General features: G+C 38.3%; 1 protein-coding gene and 1 long non-coding RNA gene across 17 annotated transcripts in view; one reads left to right on the top strand and one right to left on the bottom strand.

Annotated features, from left to right (window-relative positions):
• Nucleotides 1-21,105, bottom strand: part of sorbs2a (sorbin and SH3 domain containing 2a) — a 61,884-nt gene that overhangs the window by 22,226 nt on the left and 18,553 nt on the right. For 12 of the 16 annotated variants that reach the window (XM_025004048.2, XM_025004061.2, XM_025004045.2 and 9 more), the window contains 8 exons: nt 11,061-11,116; nt 9,154-9,243; nt 7,728-7,754; nt 7,483-7,607; nt 6,493-7,134; nt 3,004-3,127; nt 2,185-2,360; nt 520-586 (listed from right to left, as the gene is read on the bottom strand). In XM_025004048.2, the coding sequence (XP_024859816.1) occupies nt 520-586; nt 2,185-2,360; nt 3,004-3,127; nt 6,493-7,134; nt 7,483-7,607; nt 7,728-7,754; nt 9,154-9,243; nt 11,061-11,070 (1,261 nt within the window). In that variant the 5' untranslated portion in view covers nt 11,071-11,116. The other 4 variants (XM_025004071.2, XM_025004064.2, XM_025004072.2 and 1 more) reach the window with 4 other exon arrangements.
• Nucleotides 9,502-10,395, top strand: LOC119616887. The gene is made up of 3 exons (XR_005232945.1): nt 9,502-9,817; nt 9,903-10,220; nt 10,307-10,395. It is a non-coding gene; the product is annotated as an uncharacterized LOC119616887 (long non-coding RNA).

Genomic DNA, 21,105 nt, shown 5'->3' with positions numbered 1-21,105 from the left:
AATTAAACGAAATAAACATTTGAAATATATGAGTTTGTATGTAATGTATGAATATAATATACAAGTTTCACTTTTTAAATGGAATTACTGAAATCAATCTACTTTTTCATGATATTCTAATTTTATGACCAGCACCTGTATATGTGTGCGTGGTTTGTATTTACTGTCATAAAGGAAGCCTGAGCTGTTCAGAACAATCAAGCCTTGTGCTGACTGCGCGATTCTGTCGAGCCCACAAAATTAGTGCTGATTTCCCTGGACAGCTCTGTGTCCATTAGAGGTTTCTCTCTATTACATCTCCGCTCAAGACTCTCTCGCTCACATCTAATGAGTCCTGGCTCTGAGGTTGTGTGGGTCTTTTGGTATAACGAGAACCGACACGCACAGATGCTCAGAGGCGCGCACATATTTACAAACTGCATGCACACATGACCGGCTCCACTCAAACGGCCCGATCAGCCAATCACAGAGCATTAAGGGGACATTTCAGTTCTGCTGAGAGGTCTGGTGCTGCTGTACCTGCTTTGTGGACTTTGTGAATCTGTTTGAACATCGTTTTGTACCAATCTTTGGGCCTGTCCACCGTCTGTGGAAAGAGAAATAAACAAAGATTTATGTATCGTAAAACGCAAAAATAAACTGCAAAGTTTAAGTCTGAAAGTGTAAAATCTCCCACCATTTCACAGAACATTAGTGAGCTGAGTGTAAACACTCAACCTTTTCTAGAATTTCATGTTTTACTCAGAAAATCTAACCATGTTTAGACATGGAAAAATGATTTCTAAAGATTTGTTTATCTAACTTGGGAGACAAGCTGTACTTGTTCTGGGAAATAAATGTAATGATTTGGGGAATCAACCTCAAAGTTCCTTAATCACAGTGTTTAAAACCCACACTTGAATGCTGTGATTTGAATTTTGAGTCTTTCCCTGTGCATTAAGTATACCTTTAAAATATATCTCTGCTCATTAAAATTAAAAACTAAAGATTTTTTTTCTCATGAACACAAATCATTTGTGCTTTATAATGCGTCTTCATGACTTAAATATCTTGTATTTTATTCACAGAAAGAGTCAAACACTTACAGATGTGTAAGACAAAGAAACTCCAGCTGTAAGTTAACAGATTTCTGCTGACCTCAATCTTAAAAACAAAGTGACAAGTGCCAACTAGCAGGTCAAGAAAATAAATTCTGCTCAAAAAAATATTTATTTCCAGAAACATAACTCAAGTTTTTTTTTGTAATCAAGTGGCTAAAAGAAACAATGGCATTAATTGTCATTTACAATATCAAGCAGATTTAAAAGGAGTGCCTGTATGTTCTCTGACGCTTTCACAAATCAGTATCAGCAGGTTTGGTTTTGCACCATGAACTGAAAACTTAGCAGCGGTGTTGCTACAAAACCGAAGCATGGAGTCACGTTCTTGTGTGCCAGAAAACTCCAGGAGAAATGCTCGTTTTTGTGTAAACAGTATAGATCTAACGACCACTTTAAAGAAAGAGCTATCAAATGGCAGAGATACTTAATCCTGTCTTTATTCGGCAGCACTGAGCACTGGCCTCTGGAATCTGGTCAGAACAAGCAGCGAGAGAGAGATTGTGTGAATGTGTGTGGAGCACTGGCACAGACCAGAGACGGGCCAATTACTGCTTCATTCTCCACGGTTACCAAACTGAGTGGCCACAAAAATGTCTGTCTGCTCACAACAAGGAGCATCTGCCCCCCCAACCCCACCCTCTTTTTAAATTTCAATGCTCGTCTTTGCTTTAATTGCTCATCTTTCTTTGCTTCTTTTTTCCAGATTCAACCCTTTTTAAAAAGCACATCTACCTTTAAAACATTTTTCTCAGAAAGCGGACAGCCTAGTGAAGTGTTCTTACATTAGAAGTGGAGTCAAGACACGGTCACATAATCTTTAACAAGCAAAGAGCAAACGAGCTCGCCTTTATCCCCAACACGGAGCGGTGGGAAAAAGAGAGATACTGAAATAGTGACTGTCAGAGAGAGAATGAGCTTTTAATATGGGGTCAAAAGCTGCTGACAGCTGAAAGTAATCCCCCCTCTCGTAAACATGATCACATATTAAGACGGTCTAAAACGGATCAAAAGACACTCATGTGTCATGTCAAACACAACGCTCTGTTGAAAAGACGTGTTGAGTTTCGTTTACATTTAACCTCACCGTGCGAATGGCAATAGGAATGCCTGATTCGTCCACAGGGCCGATGCCTTCATAATGCGGGGCTTTGACGACAGACACTTTCTTTTCCTCCTCTGAGAACCGAGCGATGGGCACGGTGCTCCTGACGCTGGTGTGGCCTGAAACCACAGACTCTCTGGTGAACGACTCACAGCCCTCTAAAAACAAACAAACAAAAAGGTCAGTTCATTTTTATTTAAATATCTAGTTTTGATTTATTTTTGTTTCGGGTGTGTTTGACAGAAGAATGTGGTTCAGTCTTCTAACAATGTTTTTTTTAATTTTACAAAAAAAAAAACCCATCAACTCACAAGTTAATTATTTTTATAAAATTGATTTCATTACCTTATCTGGCAACATTTTCCACATATTTTAAGTTTATATACAGGGAGTCAAAAGAAAAGTCAAAACCAAACCTTCCTAATAAAAAAAGAGGAGCCATTGTCTGACACCACAAAAAAAAAGAAAAACAAAAAACAGCATGACAAATGCCAAAACTATTTTTGACCACGGAAAGTTAAATAAATAAAACAAACCAGTAATCATTACCAGAAAGGTGGCCAATCAAAAGGCCAGCACCCACACTTTCAAATCCAGTTTGACAATTTATAAAAGCTTCATTTGTTTAGTTAAAATGGTAGGTCAAGGTAGAACTCTGCCTATAGCTGTGTTAAGACTAGACTAGTGGTTTGTGTACAAATGTATGTGAATTATATTGACTATGATGTGCAATTACTGGTCCGTCATCAACACAGTATGACTGGTAATAATCCAGGTAAGCTCAGCAGCAGAGTGGCTCACCTGAGCTCCTGCTCTGTCTCTGTAGCCCAGTGTGGAGAGAGGCAGGAGGTGATGGATACGACGGAGGAGACATGGGCCTCTGAGGATGTGAACTTCCATTCATGGCGTGAGAGAGAACCTGGCCCTAGGAGTAACCCACAAGCCAAAAACAAGAGCAATAAGACACTACAAGTTTCAATCAATTAATTAATAAATAAATAAACTATCTTACAGGTCTAAAATTTTCATCAAAAATTGTGAATGTAAAAAAAGAAATTAACAATCACAGAGGGCTAAACAATCAAACTATTAAAAACATTTCACTATGTAAATAAACCAGGTCTTACAGCAATAACAAAACATGTACCCATATAACAAATTAATTCTGAAAAGATTTTTAGGAAGTGCTAAATTAGAAGTGTCTGTATAGTAAAGAAATCATTAGTAAAGCAATGGGGCACTAATTTAACTTTATGTCGAAACTGATAGAAAAGATTAAAAACGCCGACAGTAAGCAAAGACAGTTCATTCACATTCACAGACAAATTATTAAGAATTAGTTGACAAGCACACGACAGCAGACACTGGTACATCCAGAGTGGGAGGGGCTGTGAATTTTTCTCTCCCACTCAATTTGACACAGAAAGAAATTATTTACAAATACATTTAAAAGCCTGAAGGTTAACACCAAAAGGTCATGGTGAGATTATGTAAGACTGATAACTACTGTGAAAAATCAAAAATGGTCCGAACAAAACCAACAATTCATTGACTGACCGCATTAGTGCTTGAATTTTGCGTAGAAACTCCCCCACAAGGGAATCAATACTTAAAACTGGCTGTGGTAATAAACATCTATGAGATGGGTTTTAATAGTATGATGTTGCTCTTGTGAGAAAATAATTTCTTGGTTAGAGGACCAATACAATCAGCATCTTTGTAAGAAGGAATCTGAGTGTGCAACCACAGCACTCAGGAGATTTCTCACTTCATTACACTGATGGATGTTGTAGGTAACAAGACTTGAAGTAAACAGTGACTTACAACGCAACTGTGACCTGGGACAATGGATTCAAACCTAATTGATTTGTAAATGTCAGAGTAATGCAGTATTATTGGAAATGACAATCCAGTTTAGATGACAGTCTTCTGTAACAGGAAACCCAGTGTACACATGCTGTTTCATGCCATAAATAACAGATATTAAGTTATTAGTTAGAATCTTATCTTATCATTGCTGAGTGGGTTTGTACCTTGACAAGTGTTTAAATGTTGCAGATAAAAACAAGATTTTAAAAACTGCAGCTAATAGGTTCTAACAGGGCTTCTTATCCTGCAGTAGAAAAATTGCTGTACATGAATAACTTTAATAAAAGCTAACTGGCCCTATTAAAAAGTTCTGATATTTATTAACATTTTTCTTTTTTGAATTCAAACAAACCCAAAAATCTTTGGCAATTTGTCCTAAATTTGGAAAGAATTGTCTAACATGCATCGGCACCACAGCTGTATCATGTGTCACAAAATGTAAACAAAAAGGCCTTCAAAGCGGGTCATGTTGGTGATTGTTGGGTGGAGATGCTTACTATAGTTAGCAAAATGGCTGTGCCAGGCAGTTAATTTCTGTGTAAACCTGCTGTCACAGCCCTGCCAGCTCTGTCTGCTGCGACGGTGATTATGTCTTTTTAAGATGTCATAGGAGCTGAGCAGAAAGCCGGATCTAAATAGACCCGGAGCCCTGAGACCAGTGCTCTGCAGGACTCCTAAATCTCAAGATCTTGAACAGCTCAGTCTCTTTTCTGCTGGACTTCCTTCCTCCTCACTGTGGTTTTTAAAGAAAAAAATATTTGTATTCACCCTCTCATTCACTTCAACATTGCATATTTACACATCTAATAATTTAAGTCACTTTTTACATTTTTTAGTTATAATAAACACACTTTATTGGCATTTTTATCCTTTTTTGGACCCATGAGGTAGGTTTGGCATGCTTAAACTGTTATGTGACATCAATGTCACATCTGATGTTAAAAAATGTCCCACATAGGGTATATGTATACATATTATCTTCTATCTCTTAAGGATTTAGATTAAAAACAATAAAAATAGAGCCCAGTTCTAAAAATATGAGATTCCTTTTCTTTTAAGTTACTGTCTAATTAGAGAAAGAAACAGAAATAAAAGGCAAAAGAGACAGACACATAAAGAAGCTGACACTGACATTAAGCTCTATTGAATACATACACATAAACAATACAGAAACAAAGTGCTCAGTTTTTGCATCTCAGTTTATGGTTAGTTATAGTAAAATAAAAAGGGGGGGGGGGGGGTTGGTTTAGCCATTAAAATGAGTAGGGGGAGTGGGAACCATTTTTTTACTATAATGATGTGTGTTAAAGAGGTGGCTTGTTCGGATAATTACATTAGTGACAGTGGCTGCTGCAGCAGTGGAGCCCACAGAGGTTGTTAGCGCATCATCAGGCCCAGCTGTGGATGTGTAGGCAGAGGCATGGCTGAGAGTGGGCGATGGCGTGGGTGAGGCACTGGGTGAGTCCAGGCTACAGATCTGCAGCTCATCCAGCAGACCTGCTGTAGACGACGAGTAGTGGCTGAGCGCTGACACCGTCACAGGGGAAGCTGCGGGTGACACACAGCCACCGACGCTCATGCTGCTGACCGTGGCAAGGCTTGGACTGCTGATTGCGCCTGCTTTGATAACGGCTCCACTAGGAACATATGGGGTGGGCGACAGAGCCTTGGGCATTAGGCTTGACAGGTAGTCGAGTGATTCAGAGCTCTGGCAGCAATAGGGGGAGTGCCGTGCTGAGGGGTCAGGGGAAGGAGGCCCCTGGTGTTGGAGTAAGAAAGAATTGATAGGAAGAAGGAGGAGAGGAGGCGAAGGCTTAGTTATATCAAATATTAGCCACACTGTCAAAAGGGATGTGTGAAAACAACATGGAAGCTTGACAGATGGTGAAATCAAACTGTGACATATGGCTGCAGCATCAGAAACAAACAATGCTGGAAATCAATGGGGCTCCGTTAGTCCAGTCTCAGTACTAATCAGCAAAATGATTTTTTTCAGTAACTGTGAGATACAGTATGTAAAACATTTTGTTATTATCACACATATGGTACATGTTCACACAAATATAAAAATCACAGTTTTGTTGGTCAGATGGAAGCATCAATTCTGGCAAACTAAAGGGCAGCAGACCCTTGTAGCAACCAACATGCATAAAAAAAAACAGATGCTTATTTCTAAATGAATGCCAATGTCAGACTGTCAGGAGACAAAAAGCACTTATCAGCTTTGCTCTAAATTTAGCCTAGCACATTTACAGTTCCTCGTGCACATTTTCATGCCAAATGATGTGTTGCAACTCGCGTGTAAACCTGTTAGTCCTCGTTGATGTTTCCAAGATACAAGCTCGTGTTGTGCTGCAGTGACTTGTACTAAAGGACTGCTGCGTGTTGCGCTCTTGTTACAATACACAATCAGTTATGTACCAACAGTTCTGCAGGCGAAGGTCTTGGTGGAACTGCAGGAGGAGGCTTTGACATCTCCATCTGGGACGGAGCTGAAGTTGGGGTCTGATCTGGGATCTTGACTTCCACTCTTGGATTTGACCCCAATGATGCTGGCTTTTTCAGATTCTCTTCGCCCAAGTGAACAGAAAGTGAAGCGGTCTGTGATGGGGGTTGAGAAGGAACTGGACCTTTTGGTGGAGGCGGGGAAGTTTGTGGAGGGAAGCGTGTGGTCTGGGTCTTGGAGTGAGCATCAGCTTGGGAGTTAAGATGAGCAGGGGGGTCAGGGATAGTGACAGGGGTTAGTTTAAGGGAAGAAACTTTACGTTCCTGGGTATTAGCAGTGGCAGATGCACTGAAGTTGCTCATATCATTTGGAACAGTGGACTGATCAATCTGTTGGACTGAGTTCGCACTCGTCTTTGAGTAGGAGTAAGAAGACATGCTGCTAACGGAGTAGGACTCTTTCAAGACTGCTTTGTCTTTCTTTGTGAACGTTAACGTTCCAGGACTCAGGTCATTAGTCAGATTAATGATGGAGCTGTAGTCTGGTGGTTTGGTGCCAGTGGGCAAAAAGTGAAAGCTCTCTCTCCTGGGGGGTGGCAGTGGTAAGGGACTGACATCCTTGTTAGCCAATCAGAAGCAGCAGCCAATGTAAGTTCAAACAACAACAAGAACGAGAGAAATCATCAGCGCAAAGCTTGACATTATGCTGTTCTAAGTATGTGCCTAAAAGATCAGAGTAGTTTTGTGTCTTTTATCTAATAATATCATAGCCATTAGAAGGAACCTTTTGCCCCATAATAAAATTTACCAATCAGTAAGACCAAAACACATAGCATGATGACTTTCTTAATTAAAATCTTGGCAAATCAGTGAATATGTAATATATATAAAATGTAAAATATATCAATAAATCAGAAAATTTGATAAATGTCAACCTTTGTCAGTGTAGGGTGTGAGATATTTTACCTGTGTGGGTGACTTTTTGTCCTGCAGGTTGGGTCTGACACTTCGAAAGCCTTTGGCGGCAAGGGAAGAGCTGTTGGCATCTCCATTTTTAAGACCATTGTTTGCACTGCGAGACCGCCAGGAATCTGGAGAGAAATTTAGTAATACCGCCATCAAATTTTGCTCTGTTTGTTTAATTTTTTTTTTTATTTCATACTTTCACTTGTTAGTGTTAAAATTCTCTCCCACAGAGACCAGGGACTTACCTAGGTCTGATGAGTGAGACTCAGTCCCTGTTGAAAAGAAAACAAGCAGGTAATGTCTAAATGTGTAGTTACATTCACCCCTATGACAAATTTCAAATCTTTTTTGTCCATACTATAAAAACAAAAATCTTTCACACAATCAGAAGTGAAAAAAAGACACTTTGTGGTGAAAAAAAGAGACTGTGGAAGCACAAAGTCCAAAAAAACCCAAACAAATCCTCAAACAAGGTGGTTTCAAGGTTAATATTCACACAAGCAAATAATGTCAAATAAAGTTTCTGACATTAATATTTTTACTGAAAATGTAGCTTTCCTTTTAGCTTTTCAGATTTCTTTTATGTGATTTTTTTTCATGTAATCTGTAGGTTTCAACTTTAATTGCAACAATTTTTTACTAGAAATATTGATTTATGTTTACAACAAAACACTTATTATTTAGTAAAACAAGTATGAAGGCAGCAGAACTTCTCTCATTTTAAAATGACATATTTAAAGTTATTAATAGAGAGTTACAGTATTGGCCAAATATTTAATCAGTGCATTTCTATTTCTTCTTCTATTTTTTTTTAAATGAACAAAAAATAAATTTAATTGATGAGTTGTAGTCTATGCAATAATATTAAGTATTTCTTTTTGGTCCTGCCAAATTGTAAGAATTCTTCTCAGAATCATCTATACTTAGTTTAATTAGTTGTTTAATGTCACTGTTCCATGTTCCTTCTGATAAAAAAAAAAAAAACAGTAGTATCTACCATACTACATCTGCAGAGCATCATTTGTGGTTTGAATGTTTATGAGCTGCTGTTGGAACAAACCTGAAGGCTTGTGTTCTGTTTTAACTCACGATGAAGATCCTGTTACGATGTTAATGTGCCGCTCTGACGTTACAGTCTGATCACAGGGTTCATACGTAGATTAACGAGAGCAGAATGTCTTCTACCTGAAACTATTCACTTCTTGTTTCCCCGTCACTCTTGTTCTTGTTATTGTTTGTTTTCATGTTTATTAAAAACTAAGTGTCAGTGTACTGACATAAGAATAGATGAACACATTTAGCATTTGTTTGCTGAGAAAGTTGTATCTACGACTGGTTAGTAAAGTATGATTCATTGCTCATTAAAGCAGCAAAAACAAAAGCCTAAGAAAGAAAACTGCACAAAAGGGAATAAAAGAATAAACAATGAAGTGATTTTCAAAAAACATTCCAAACAATGCCTTAGCATATTGAAGAAGCCACAGCCTTTTTCAAAGTATATAAAGAAATTAAATGAGAACCGGTCGTAAACAAAACACTTTCCTGAAGTCTTACCTTATGCTCTTCCCAAAAGATTGTCTCAGCCAACACTTAAAGGTCAGCTTTGTTTTGGTGTCCGATAACCTGTTCTTATGCCAACAGTTAATAATTTGTGTTTGTGAGTGTTAGTACCTGTGGCTAGATTTGGTGAGCTCTGGACCCTCTTCATGGGAGAGAGTGTGAGTGACAAGGCCACACTTTTGCGAACACATCCTCCGCTATCTGAGGAATCCCGGCCAGGCAGGTGACCATTGAGGCCGAACCAGAAGCACACATGCACATGCACATAAACAACGAAACAAACACACAAAAGGTGTTGAGCCAGGAAAAAAAAAAATGCAAACAGTTAGAGGCAAAGCACATGCATCTGAAGTACCTACTTTTTACTGCAGCACACCACTTGATTTTTGCCCCCCATAAAAGGCAGTACTATCAGTATTATTACCATCAAATATATAAAAGTTTTAGTATTAGATAATTCCATATTATTAGATTATAATTGAAGTTTCATGTCAGAAAATATATTTAGAAATTTTCTCTGTTTAATTTGAGTTACCTTAGATGATTTTAAAGTAGCAGTTTGATTTCTAAAACCCAACATTTTGTTGGGTTCCTGGGAAGTCTGTGGGGTGGTTACCCATTTTTCTCCACCAGGGGAAGCCGTGAGTTCACCTGCGGAGGGGCGTGACTGGCGGCTGCTGGTTTGTTTCCGCACACCGGTGCTTAATCGCAATCAGAGGAGTTTAAGAGGAGATCGAGATCTACCCTTCGACGCCAGAGTGTTACCAAGTATCTGGTACTTCAGGTCTCCCAGTGTTTTTTCCCCTGTGATCTCTTCGTTTTTTCTCTCCGAGTAATCAGCCTGTGTTTTTGCTCTTCAGGTGACTCCGTGTGACGCCGTGAGAAATACTCACAGGTTACCCGAGACTCTGCACTCCTTGTGCTTACTCCTTCGTGACGCCGTGGAAGATACCCACTGGTTGCCCGAGTCCGACCGCCAATCAACTCCGATTAAACTCACCATCTCTGAAGAACAGCCGATCTCCTCTGACCGCCTCTACTCCTGGACTGCTGCGCTTACCTGTCCGCCCTCCTACGAAGCTTCCCGATTCACGCAAGTTCGTCGAAGGATTCCTGCGGAACCCATTAAGCCCCCGCATTCAACAAACCCCTCCAGGATCTCTGAGCACTCGACCCAAGTAAGACTGTTTCCATTTTGTTCATTCCGAGTTGCTAATTTCCTACGCCCCACAAACTCACCGCTCGTCCTCTCCCGTGTTTACAGTTACCGCACCTCCCGAAGCAGACCTCCCTGGATCCACAGCAGTACTTGTGTTTCATTGTTTTTGTTTAATAAATCTTTTCTAATTTTCATTCTTTGTCGAGTGTTTCTGCATGTGGGTTCGTAACCTTAAACCCGCCATGACACATTTTTATTAAAAGATAAACTAATATAAAAATGATAAATATCAACAGTGGAGAAATAAAAACAAAGTAGTCAGACAAGCTGTCTGCATCCAAACCAAAGTACTTCAGAGATTCCATTTAAATATAAAAGAATATTGCTGGTTTGACATGAATACAAGTCAAAAGTGTTTTTAGTCATCACCAAATGAGCTCTAGTTGTCTTAGTGAAAAGATTTAAAAGAACGAAAAAAAAAAGCTTTTTATTTTGCCTTTCACATACAGTAGTTACCACTGACTAAAGGAGTCAAGCTGCCACCAGCAGGCACACATAATGTTGGATGGAGGGTTGAGAACATTCAGTGATGGCTTAATTATCACTGGTTTTCAGCTCATTACGACTGCCAAATTTCAGATAGAGCTTTGGACCTAAAACAAAACAAATATTCTAAAAGGAACAGTTTGGCGATATTTAGGGTTTATTCTTTTTATCTTTCATTCTGTTACTACAGAATCAATGTTGTGGCCAAAAACACAGTACAATAACTTTGACCCAAAACCAGTGGATATTGACAGAGTCGACAGATGAGTCCTCAGTCCTGTATGTTTTTTTAAGTGTGTTCTTGTGTGCATACCTGTATTCATAGTGAAGAGCACTTTTTACTGATCTACTGCAGGGGGACACGCTTTCCTGCAAACAAACAAAAAACAGTACTTTACTTAAAAATGTGCACTATTTAAATTCGCAACTGCAAATATCTTTAGTCTTTCCAGAGATGTATTGAACCACACGACTGTCATTTTCTTGAGGCTGAGCCAAGAAATGAGCTGTACAGTCTTCAGGTCAAAATACCAAGATGGTAAGCCCGGGGAATTCACAAACATAAAGTCTCCTATAAAACACTGACCCGCGACTGCTTCCATTACAGCTGAAGAGAAAAAAGGTGTCACAACTATTAAACACTGATGGATGTTCTGTTAGTCAAGAATTTGTCTCGAACTAGAAACACTCAAGTGTGCATGACCACAAAAGGTAAAGTGGTTAAATGACCACACAATACAGACATAAAGACATGGCTGTGTTTACTGCGCTGATAACTTGTTTATTCTTCCTCATAATGGGCTGTGTGCAAGACAACAGGAACAAGACATATTTCACTTTACTGCACACCGAATAACATAGATCATTTGAAAACAAAAATTACATTTTAGTAAAACTTTGCAGCGTAAAAATGATAGACAATGTGACTGGAGAAAGATATAGATTATTTTAGGGAATGCATCACTGCTGATCAGCACAGCTCATGTATTTAAAAGGGTAAAAGTTAGCAAATTTAGAATAGAGCGGATCTGGAAATGTACATAATTTGAGGCACAGTAAATGCAAACGCTGCGCAGGCATTAAGCAATGACTGTGAGAAATCGGTGAATCGATAGAGCAATAACACAGCAGGACGCTTCTCATCTGTTCAGCCAATTATAATTGTGCCCACCCCCCTATTTGATTCAGTTTCTAGAACGCTGTTTACAGAAAATAAATGCTGAAACTATGTCAACACATTTTGCTCATTACGTTCTAAAGGATGTTTACCATAAAGTCTTTCAGCTGTGATTTGAAGTACAGACATTAGTGAGCTCTTTAGAGGCCATAAATCAGATAAAAATAACCTAAATGACACCAACAAATGACACAGATTACCATGTTTTTTTAACCATACCCATGCTCCATGTCTCTTACTATGTGAAGCCCTTTTCTTGGAACGGTAGTCACACAAGATGATTTATACATATGGTGCAAACACCAAAAGCTAAAGGCAATGAGCAGAGTGTTGCATTGCTTGCCGAGTACATATACATAGTGTCATCATGGGACTTAGGGCTTATGATACGACGACTAACAAGCTACCGTGGCTGCCTTTGGGCTCATACATGTCTGGTATGAAAATAACCATGACACATTGCTGACATTATCAAACAGAGAGACACTCAGTGATGTGACATTTTGAAATTTCTTATACAGAAGATGTTTAAATGCTCTGGGTCCAGAAGTTTTCATCTACTCTAAAACATTATTAATAAGACAGGTGACAGTTTTGTTTCCCCAAGTAGATTCCACAAGACTGTAACAAAGATTTTAAATCATTAGAATCTGATGCAATATCCATTTCAGCTTGCATATTTTAGTACTTTTCTTTCAGTTTATATATTAAGTAAAAAAGGGAGTAATATGCTCACAAATTTCAGCTGTACGGTGACGTTACTCTACAAATGAACTTCACACAAGCACACATTGCAGCTATTTTCCATTTGACACAAAGAGAACGCGGTGATGACAGTACATCTTTAGTACCAAAGAATGACACGTATCTCCAGACATTTAATTCAACACAACAACACTCCAGGGCCTGATTGTGCTTTGACAAGTAAAGTCCTGATAATTATGGCTATCATCTGTGCTTTTTTTGGAAAAGGTATGCAGCCATATTCTAGCATGAATGTATGGACTGTGTCAGTATTGGGCTCTAGAGATAAGTGCATAGCACTGGATGAACTGCGTAGCATCATCATTTATGTGACCTTAGGTTTACAGGCTTAAATCAGGTCATATGAAGGCGACATCAGTGACACGAACAAGTCAAGAACGAGATCTCTTCTTACAGTACCAAAACATTAATATTATAATAGTGTATACAGTTGTACGAATGTATGAAAACAGAAAAAAACACCCTTTACATGCAAAACAATTTACATTTATTTCTCTGGAGAAATACTTCTGAAAAGATAATGTAGACTCTTTCGGACAATGTATTTCATATATGCAAATGGGCTGCTGGGTCAAATCTGCACAGTTTATAAACATTTGTATTCACAGAGGGACTTCGGAAGAATGCCCAAAAATATCAGGGTTGTAATGTAATAGATGGCAATGACTTGTGTTTAATTTGAGGTTTATGTAATATTTTTTATTTATTACATATTACAGTAAAAGTCTGTCACGTTTTTACGTGACAAACACAAACATTATCACTGGCCTCTTTTTGTCAGGTGTTTGTAATCTCATAAATGTCAGTATCAGCAACATAAATCCCTTTCAAAGTCATAAAAAGGTGTGAAAGGTGCAGATTTTCCTCTCTGATATAATTTTTTTGACTATGCTTTCATGTTGATTCAATACGTGTCCAAGCATCAATTAAAATAATCTTGAGCCCTGGACACTGTTCATAGAGTCATTAGTTCAAAATGAGCAAACACATTCAAATTTTAAAGCATTAATCCAGATTATTGTGGGGGAAAAACAAAGAAACAACAACAAAAAAACATTAGGAGATTTTAAGTCTTGTTAACAATTCAAAGTGTGTTCATTTGTAAGTCCCACTCACTTGACTGAAGCACCAACTTTACAGTGTGTGGACAACAATTCTGCCTCCTGAGGCCTCGCTGCCTCAAAGTGGACAAGCAATATGATCTGCCACTGGAGTTTATTTATTTCACACTGTATTTTGCAGCTAACCACATATGCATATTTTCTTTGCAATGGCCCAAGTGCAAGTGACACAAAGACACTTTAAAAAAAAATGAGACACTGGGGGTTGTGCTCATAATTACACGAGAAATATTAATGTTACAGACGTCTGCTTCAGAAAATAAGTGACATGAGCAACACATTAATCATGTTTGTAATTACATTTGCAGCATTTCCAAAATTCAGATGCTTCAAGCACCGTCTTCTAGGCCAAACACTTGATTAAACTTACCTTGATAAATGCTACGCTCTTCTACACTATGACTTTTATGTCACTGCTTGATGGTTTCCAGACATGTTCAACACTCGGGGAAAAGAAACTGCATGATGTCAGGGTTAACAGGATACCGTGAAAACCTTCCACAAGTTTCACCCTCATTCAATCTGTCCTCATAAATCCATCTTTAAGAAAGAAACTGCACGCACACACACATACACACTCAAACACAGAGTCGTGTGAAATGTGCTTCCTTGAGACGTCCTCCCCATTCCTTACACTAACCTTACAACAGATCCTCACTTCAGATTTAATGATTTATGTTTTCTAAACTTGCTTTGACCCCAAAAGGAAGGCGAGTCCCATAACGTGACTGTACAAACAGATTTAGGACCCCACAACATGGGTAATACCCGCCCACGTGCACCCACACAGACACACACGGGAGTAAATCATGGGCCTGGCGTCACAAGCTGTCTGCATTCAAATGATGGTCAGATTATAGGAAGCATCATGTTTCTTTGGGACAGCTCAGCGGCGACACAGCAGCTGTGACCACGGTGTAATGTTATGGCAAGTCACTGGAAGAAACAGCCCCAGGCTTTAAAGCTCTGCTCGAGTGTCCAGATTGACTTGTTTAAGCATTAAAATTCAAAGATTTGCAGCCCCTTGTAAAGTTGGCGGTAGATTATTTTTGCAGTGCAAGCATTTTGTCTTGCATATCAATGTGACAGGATAAATACTTCCATTAATATTCATCAAATATTATTTACTGTACTCTACCAAGTCCAAATATAAAACACTGAAAGTGTCAACTCCAATAAATGGATGACAAACAAGAGTCCATTGTTTCCCATTGAGTCGTTTCAGTTCTGGTCTTAATTTTGCAGGCCAAAGCATTTGGTTGAGCCGGTTTTATTTGGAGTGATTTTATTTTCTTATTTTGCCGTGGTTTATCTGCCGTCTGCAATTTAGGCGCTGGTGGGCCACTACGGAGACTAGCACATATATAATTACTGGCAGTAATAGCTGTGGGACTGCAAATACACAAGTCAGAGCTATAAGCTGAAGAAATCTGTGATGTCCAACATCAAGCCCATCAAGTCTGGTTAATCTGTTGAGTAAAGCACTGAGACCTGCCCAGATGTGTGTGTACTAGAAAGCTTTTATCAAATAAGACCTTGTAGTCACTATGATAGGAAGCCTGACCAGTTAAACCATGTCAGCATTAGAAACAATGAATAAAGAATAAGACTTTTAACCTTGTTGACTATAGCAAATCTTTTGATTTGACTTAAAAGTTAATAGATAGTTGCAGCGATCAAGTGAAAATTTTCAAAAATGCACTTGTGCTTGTGTTCAGTTTATTCTTTTTCACCCTATTTAATCAAATAAAAGCACCTTTGGACACCTGTGTTACAGTTTGACAGGTGTACCGCCCCAGTCAAGCTATCCACCTGCCAGGCGCCAGAACAGAGCCCACTCGGGGCTCACTTCCCCACCTCACTGTTTAAGGGGGAAAACGATAAGACAAGTTGGACCACTGGAGACGTGAGTAGAATCCTTAATGAGAAGAAAATAAAAATAACTCCGATAACATTAACCAAAAGACTTATTCAGTTAAGCTGCTGGGAAGAAAAAAACAAAACAAAAACCCAACATGCCTTTAAAAAGCTATAGCCAGGATGCCATTAGTCACGGCACACTGCTTTGGTATAGCCAAAACAAATGCCAGAAAACAATGCAACTGATCTTTAATCTTAGCAGTTTAATGGTTTTACATCCTGCGTCATGTTAAAACAGAAAAGGCAACTAAGACCACTTTGATGCCAACACCATTCCAACATGAAAAACACCATAAGAATTGATGCATCTTATTGTGAGTACACATGTTTGAGCCCTAACTTCTCTATTCTAATTATCATATTATTGAAATATTTTTTGAAACATTGTGTGTATTCTTTTGAGATTTTTTTTCCTATACACAGTACAGAAATTGCATGTGGTTTATCATTTATAATAACACTCCTAAAAAAATATATATCTTCAAATTTACAATATTTAGCAAATGTATACCATCTCTTTGATGTCTCATAGATGTTTGTATGTATATGTTTGGTTTCGAAATCAGTAGCAAACAGTACAGTCGTGGATAATGCCCTCAAGGACCGTGACCCTGAAGCGGTCACTCAGAGATCGAGATACTTATAAGATGTGACCGGTCTAAGCTCCTTACAAAATCTATTTAAAGACCTAAAAGATTTAGAAGTCATCACACAAACATGTTCTAGTTGGCTTTCTGTGCAGAAACATCTGTCGGCTGTTAGAAGCTGAGAAACGTTAAGAGAAAAAGTGGTGGACGTGAGGTGAAATATTCCAATTATCTGCAGAAAGGACCCACAGGGAATATTACAGGCATGCCAGCACTCAGGAATTTGCCTGAAAAAAACCTAAAAATCAATGCGTAAAATCTAACTGCTAAAATTGGTGAGAACAAATTCCTTTCCAACAAGGAGTCTCTGGAGATCTGACATAAATCTCAGTGGAAAAATGTCCAGCCTGAAAGCAGACTGACAGGGGTAAGCAACGTGTCCAAAAAAGGCAGAATCTGGAATTGCCTTTTTATTCACTGAACTGCAGCCAAGTTATTTTAGTGGTGCATTTTTGTGGCAAAGTGTGGGGAGTAAAGGGTTGTGATGGGAACAAAACGGGAAGCTTGAAGAATCAAAAAGTCCAGCTTTAATTAAATCCAACACTTTATTGAAAAGAGGTCGTTATTAAAGACATTAGCTAAATGAGTAAACGTTTTAAGAATCCGGAGGAGAAATAGAACAGTTCCAGTTTAACAGTTTAATATGTTTCTAGAGTATTTTTTGAACATTCAGAAATGTAAATTTGTGTACTTATTTCTAAATAGGCAAAAAATAAAAAACTAAATCAGGATTGTTTCTATGTTTTGTTTAACTGTCTTAATATCCTGACAAAATGACTCAAAGTACTGAATTTTATAATCCTCCTCACTACCCACTAAAAGTATAACATTTTAAGATCTGATAGCAAATGTATTTAATAATGTGTTATTATTCTTTATTCTAAGTCAATGTGTTTTGGAAAACATTAACAGAGACCCAGCTATTTGTTGTCTTAGCTATAAAGTTAAAATCTGTTTATGAGGCACATTAAAATAACTCCTGTTGTTACTTTCTAACGATGCACATGAGAACATTTGCAGACTTTTTTTTTTTTTTTAAATACAAGAAAAGAAAAATGTAAAAAGCTTCTTTACTTTTGCAACTGTTACACAGTTTTAGAAACTCCTGGCCTGCATTTGCTGTAACATCTACACTGCTTCACGCTTGAGCGAGTTAGAAATATGTTAAAATTCAGCCAAACCAAATCACAATTGTTGCTGTAATTGCTTTAATACACTGCGCTAGCAAAAACACCAAAAGGCTCTCCGCTCAAAACATTGTTTTAAACATGTTTTTCACATGGGTACAAAGCTACCTGTTGTTAGATGTGGGGCATTTTGACAAGGAATGCTTTATGAGCGGCGTGTAACTGTTCTACCAGCACATTACTGCCACTAGTTGAACAACAGCCACCTCCAACAAACTCTCCGTTATCAGCCTTGTTTGTTCAACCTTGCTACTCATTAGCAGACCCCCCCCCGTGGCTGTATGAATGGATATGGGAGGTCAGCATGCTGACCCTGCATGCCCACTCACTGGCCATACTGCACATCATAGAGGGCCGTGTGTTCTGCAGATTGCATCACAACTCCACTAACGAGCAGAGCCACTGGCCTGAGAGCACTAATGCAATTATGTAACACAATTCCTCTCGCTGCGACTCAGGGCTATGGGGAGGAAGAATGAATAGGATGTGACAGTTTGTGAGTTTGTTATCGTACACTCCAATATAGAGCTTAGCTTCCATTCGGTTGCATGCTGTTTTGATGTTTATGGAGAGAAAAAGACAAGGAAAATAAAATGATAAAAAATTAAAGGCCTAGCATTTTATGAAAAAGCACATCACCCACCGACTAAGGTTGAGCGATGACAGAATTATAGCCATTTGGTCAAAGCTTGAAAATAACATTACAAGGTCAGAGTATTTACTGCGAATGACTCTCAGCTATTGTCAAATTTAAGCTCAATATGTGTAAAACTGACTGAGTGATAGCCATTTTTCTGTTAACTAATGTCGGTTAGCGGTGGCGGGCGTCTTTAATTAGGTTGACTCTAAAAGTTAAATCAGTTATAGATGTACATCCAATGATTATTTCCTGAAAAACTAATTAATAGTTCAGTGGTTCATGAGATATTTTGCTAACAGACGGAAATAGTTGACTCCAAATAGTTAGCATTGGGGTTGACCCTCACCTATTACCACACCAAAGTTCAGGTAATTTTTTTTTTTTTTTTTAAATTGATTGACTTACAGCAGGTTTCATAAAAATCTGTCCATGACATGACATCACATTTTAAAAAGATAAAGGAGAGGCACAGTCAAGAGAGTGGGGTAAAAAATCATTAAAAAGGCAAATGCAAAACATTAACATGTCTTATACAACCAGTCTCATTAAAGTTATCTGGAGACGCAGCATCACAAGTAAACAACTGAAAAGCTTCGAGGTTACTTCTTGAAAATGACTGCGCTACATATAAATCTCTGTAATACAGACAAATGACCAAATCTCTGCAAACTGACAGTCAGCTAGTTTAGACAGGTAATAGCTCCTGGAAGGAGGTACACAACACAGCGGAGCTGAAAGATAAAACTGCTTCTAACATCAAGCTTAATCATCCTAAACTTGGCATTTCAACATGGTTTTATGGCCATGCTGTTGTATTGAGTTCAGCTTCCTCAAAAGCTTGAGTGATTGGAAAACATAAACAACTGCAGCTCAACAACTTTTCAACACCTTCAGTTTGAAAAATGATGTTAAATCTCTAATGCAGTCAGCTGAGAACAAACCTTTCCGCATCCCATATGCTCGCAGAATAGTTAGCACTGGCTCTATAAAAACAACAAATTAAGTCCTTGTAGAGTGCTTTGAGCATAATGAGCTTTCTGAGCACTTCACTCCTGAACAGCAGGAATTTATGGGAGCTACATGCTGCGACTACCAGCTAATGCAGTTACTAGAAAGAATCTAAAATTATCACACAGATAAAAGGACAACGAAGAGTGCAAATAGTGTGCAAAACGCAATTTAAATCAAGGACATAGAGGATGAGAGAGGTGAATAAATATCAGCAAATTGCGAAGATGTAATGTTTACAAAAAGAATAAACTGAAATCACCATCCTATCACATTCCAATTCAGCTTTTGAGGGACAAGTTCATTTCCTAGTTACTTATTTTTAGAAATGCAGCACAGAAAGTAAATAAAACTGCTTTAAAATAGGTTTTGTTTGAGGCAAAGCATGCACTAAAGAAGAGTGGCTCTCAGCTGTGGTTAAGATTACATTCCCCACACACAGGCTGAATTCCCCAGGAACAAATGTTAAGTGCCAAGCATGAAGATAAGAAGAACTTGATTAGCAAAGGTGTTATTTTTACTACTGCTAGACAGGACCCTTTAACCTCTTGGGTGGACCAGAACCTTCAAAGAGTCCATCAGCTCAGTCTTCATGTAATATAATTTTAAAGGCAACTAGAATTATTTTCATATTGCCATTTATCTTTCCTAAAACTCAGCATGACAGCAAATAAATATAAAAATGTCTTTACTCAATCCAGAAAATATTTGTGCAAGAGGACATTTTACCTGTTCTAGCAGGATGATAATGGGGACTTAAAATCCTTTCTGTGAAAGTAATGTTTAAATGTTTTAAACTAACAACCACTATTAACAAGGCAAGAGTATTTAGTTTTTTTCACTGCTGAGGGCTGGAACAGTATTCATGTATTGCCTGTTAAATTTACAAATAATACATTAACTAATTCGGCGTAGTAAATAAATTCATGTTCTCGAAAACCTCAGTCTGTCTCTAACATTTCCTGCTGGGACATGTAATACTGATTTATTCAAGCAATCACACATCTTTATCTCATGTCCTATAATTTTTTTCCATCTAATATGCACTGCTGAGTTTTCTGTGATGTTTAAATAATGCAAAGTGTCTCTCAAAAAGTGAGATCCAGGCGAAAACGAACCACATGGTCGCGCTGCGAGCCGAGGCTGAGAACCACCCCTTACTGTGTTCCCGAGGGGGTCAAGGTGACATTCCTGAACACCTCTGAGACCGGCCTAATGGAGGGATTGGTGCGTGGCTTTTGTTGTAAGGGAAATAAGAGATGATGAAAACGGGTGTAACGGGAGATGGAGGTATGTGAAAGTGAGAAAGGAGAAAGATGAGATTCCCGGGCAGCATCACGGGCAGGTAAGGGGTTAAAGGAACGAGGTCGGGAGAAGTCTGAGGGGAGCTGAACTAAAATGTTTATTTCACCTTAAAATATCTAACTAAATCAGGAGGAATCGTTCACAAAACTGTTTAATGCTTCCAGCTTTCCAAATTATAATCCTAAGTTATTTGCTGCTATTTCAGAGGTGACTGTGGGAGGAGGCTGCGTTTTTATTTAACGCAACTTTGCCCTGTCAATCGTCACAAAAGACAAAAATTCTACACTTAGTCTGTAATTGTGGCTTTGGCAGAAAAGTCAATTCCATTTCTTTTTTGGTGCATAGGCTGTAAAATCTATTCAGATCTCTTAATTTGTATTCTCTTTCAAGCATTGTGATCCCAAGTAAATATAGACACGTGAAAACTGGGCACACAACACTAAAATATTTGTGTTCAAGAGACAAATAAAAGCTATAACAAAAAAATAATAATATTAGCTGAAATATTAGTTAAGAAGACCACCTTAAAATAAATTGGGAGAGTTAATTAAATGTGTCTTAAAAGCGTAATCTAAAAATATTTTCGGC

The sequence above is a fragment of the Kryptolebias marmoratus genome, linkage group LG3, assembly GCF_001649575.2.
Source record: "Kryptolebias marmoratus isolate JLee-2015 linkage group LG3, ASM164957v2, whole genome shotgun sequence".
Classification (NCBI taxonomy): Eukaryota; Metazoa; Chordata; class Actinopteri; order Cyprinodontiformes; family Rivulidae; genus Kryptolebias; species Kryptolebias marmoratus.
This window is presented reverse-complemented; position numbering and strand designations above follow the sequence as displayed.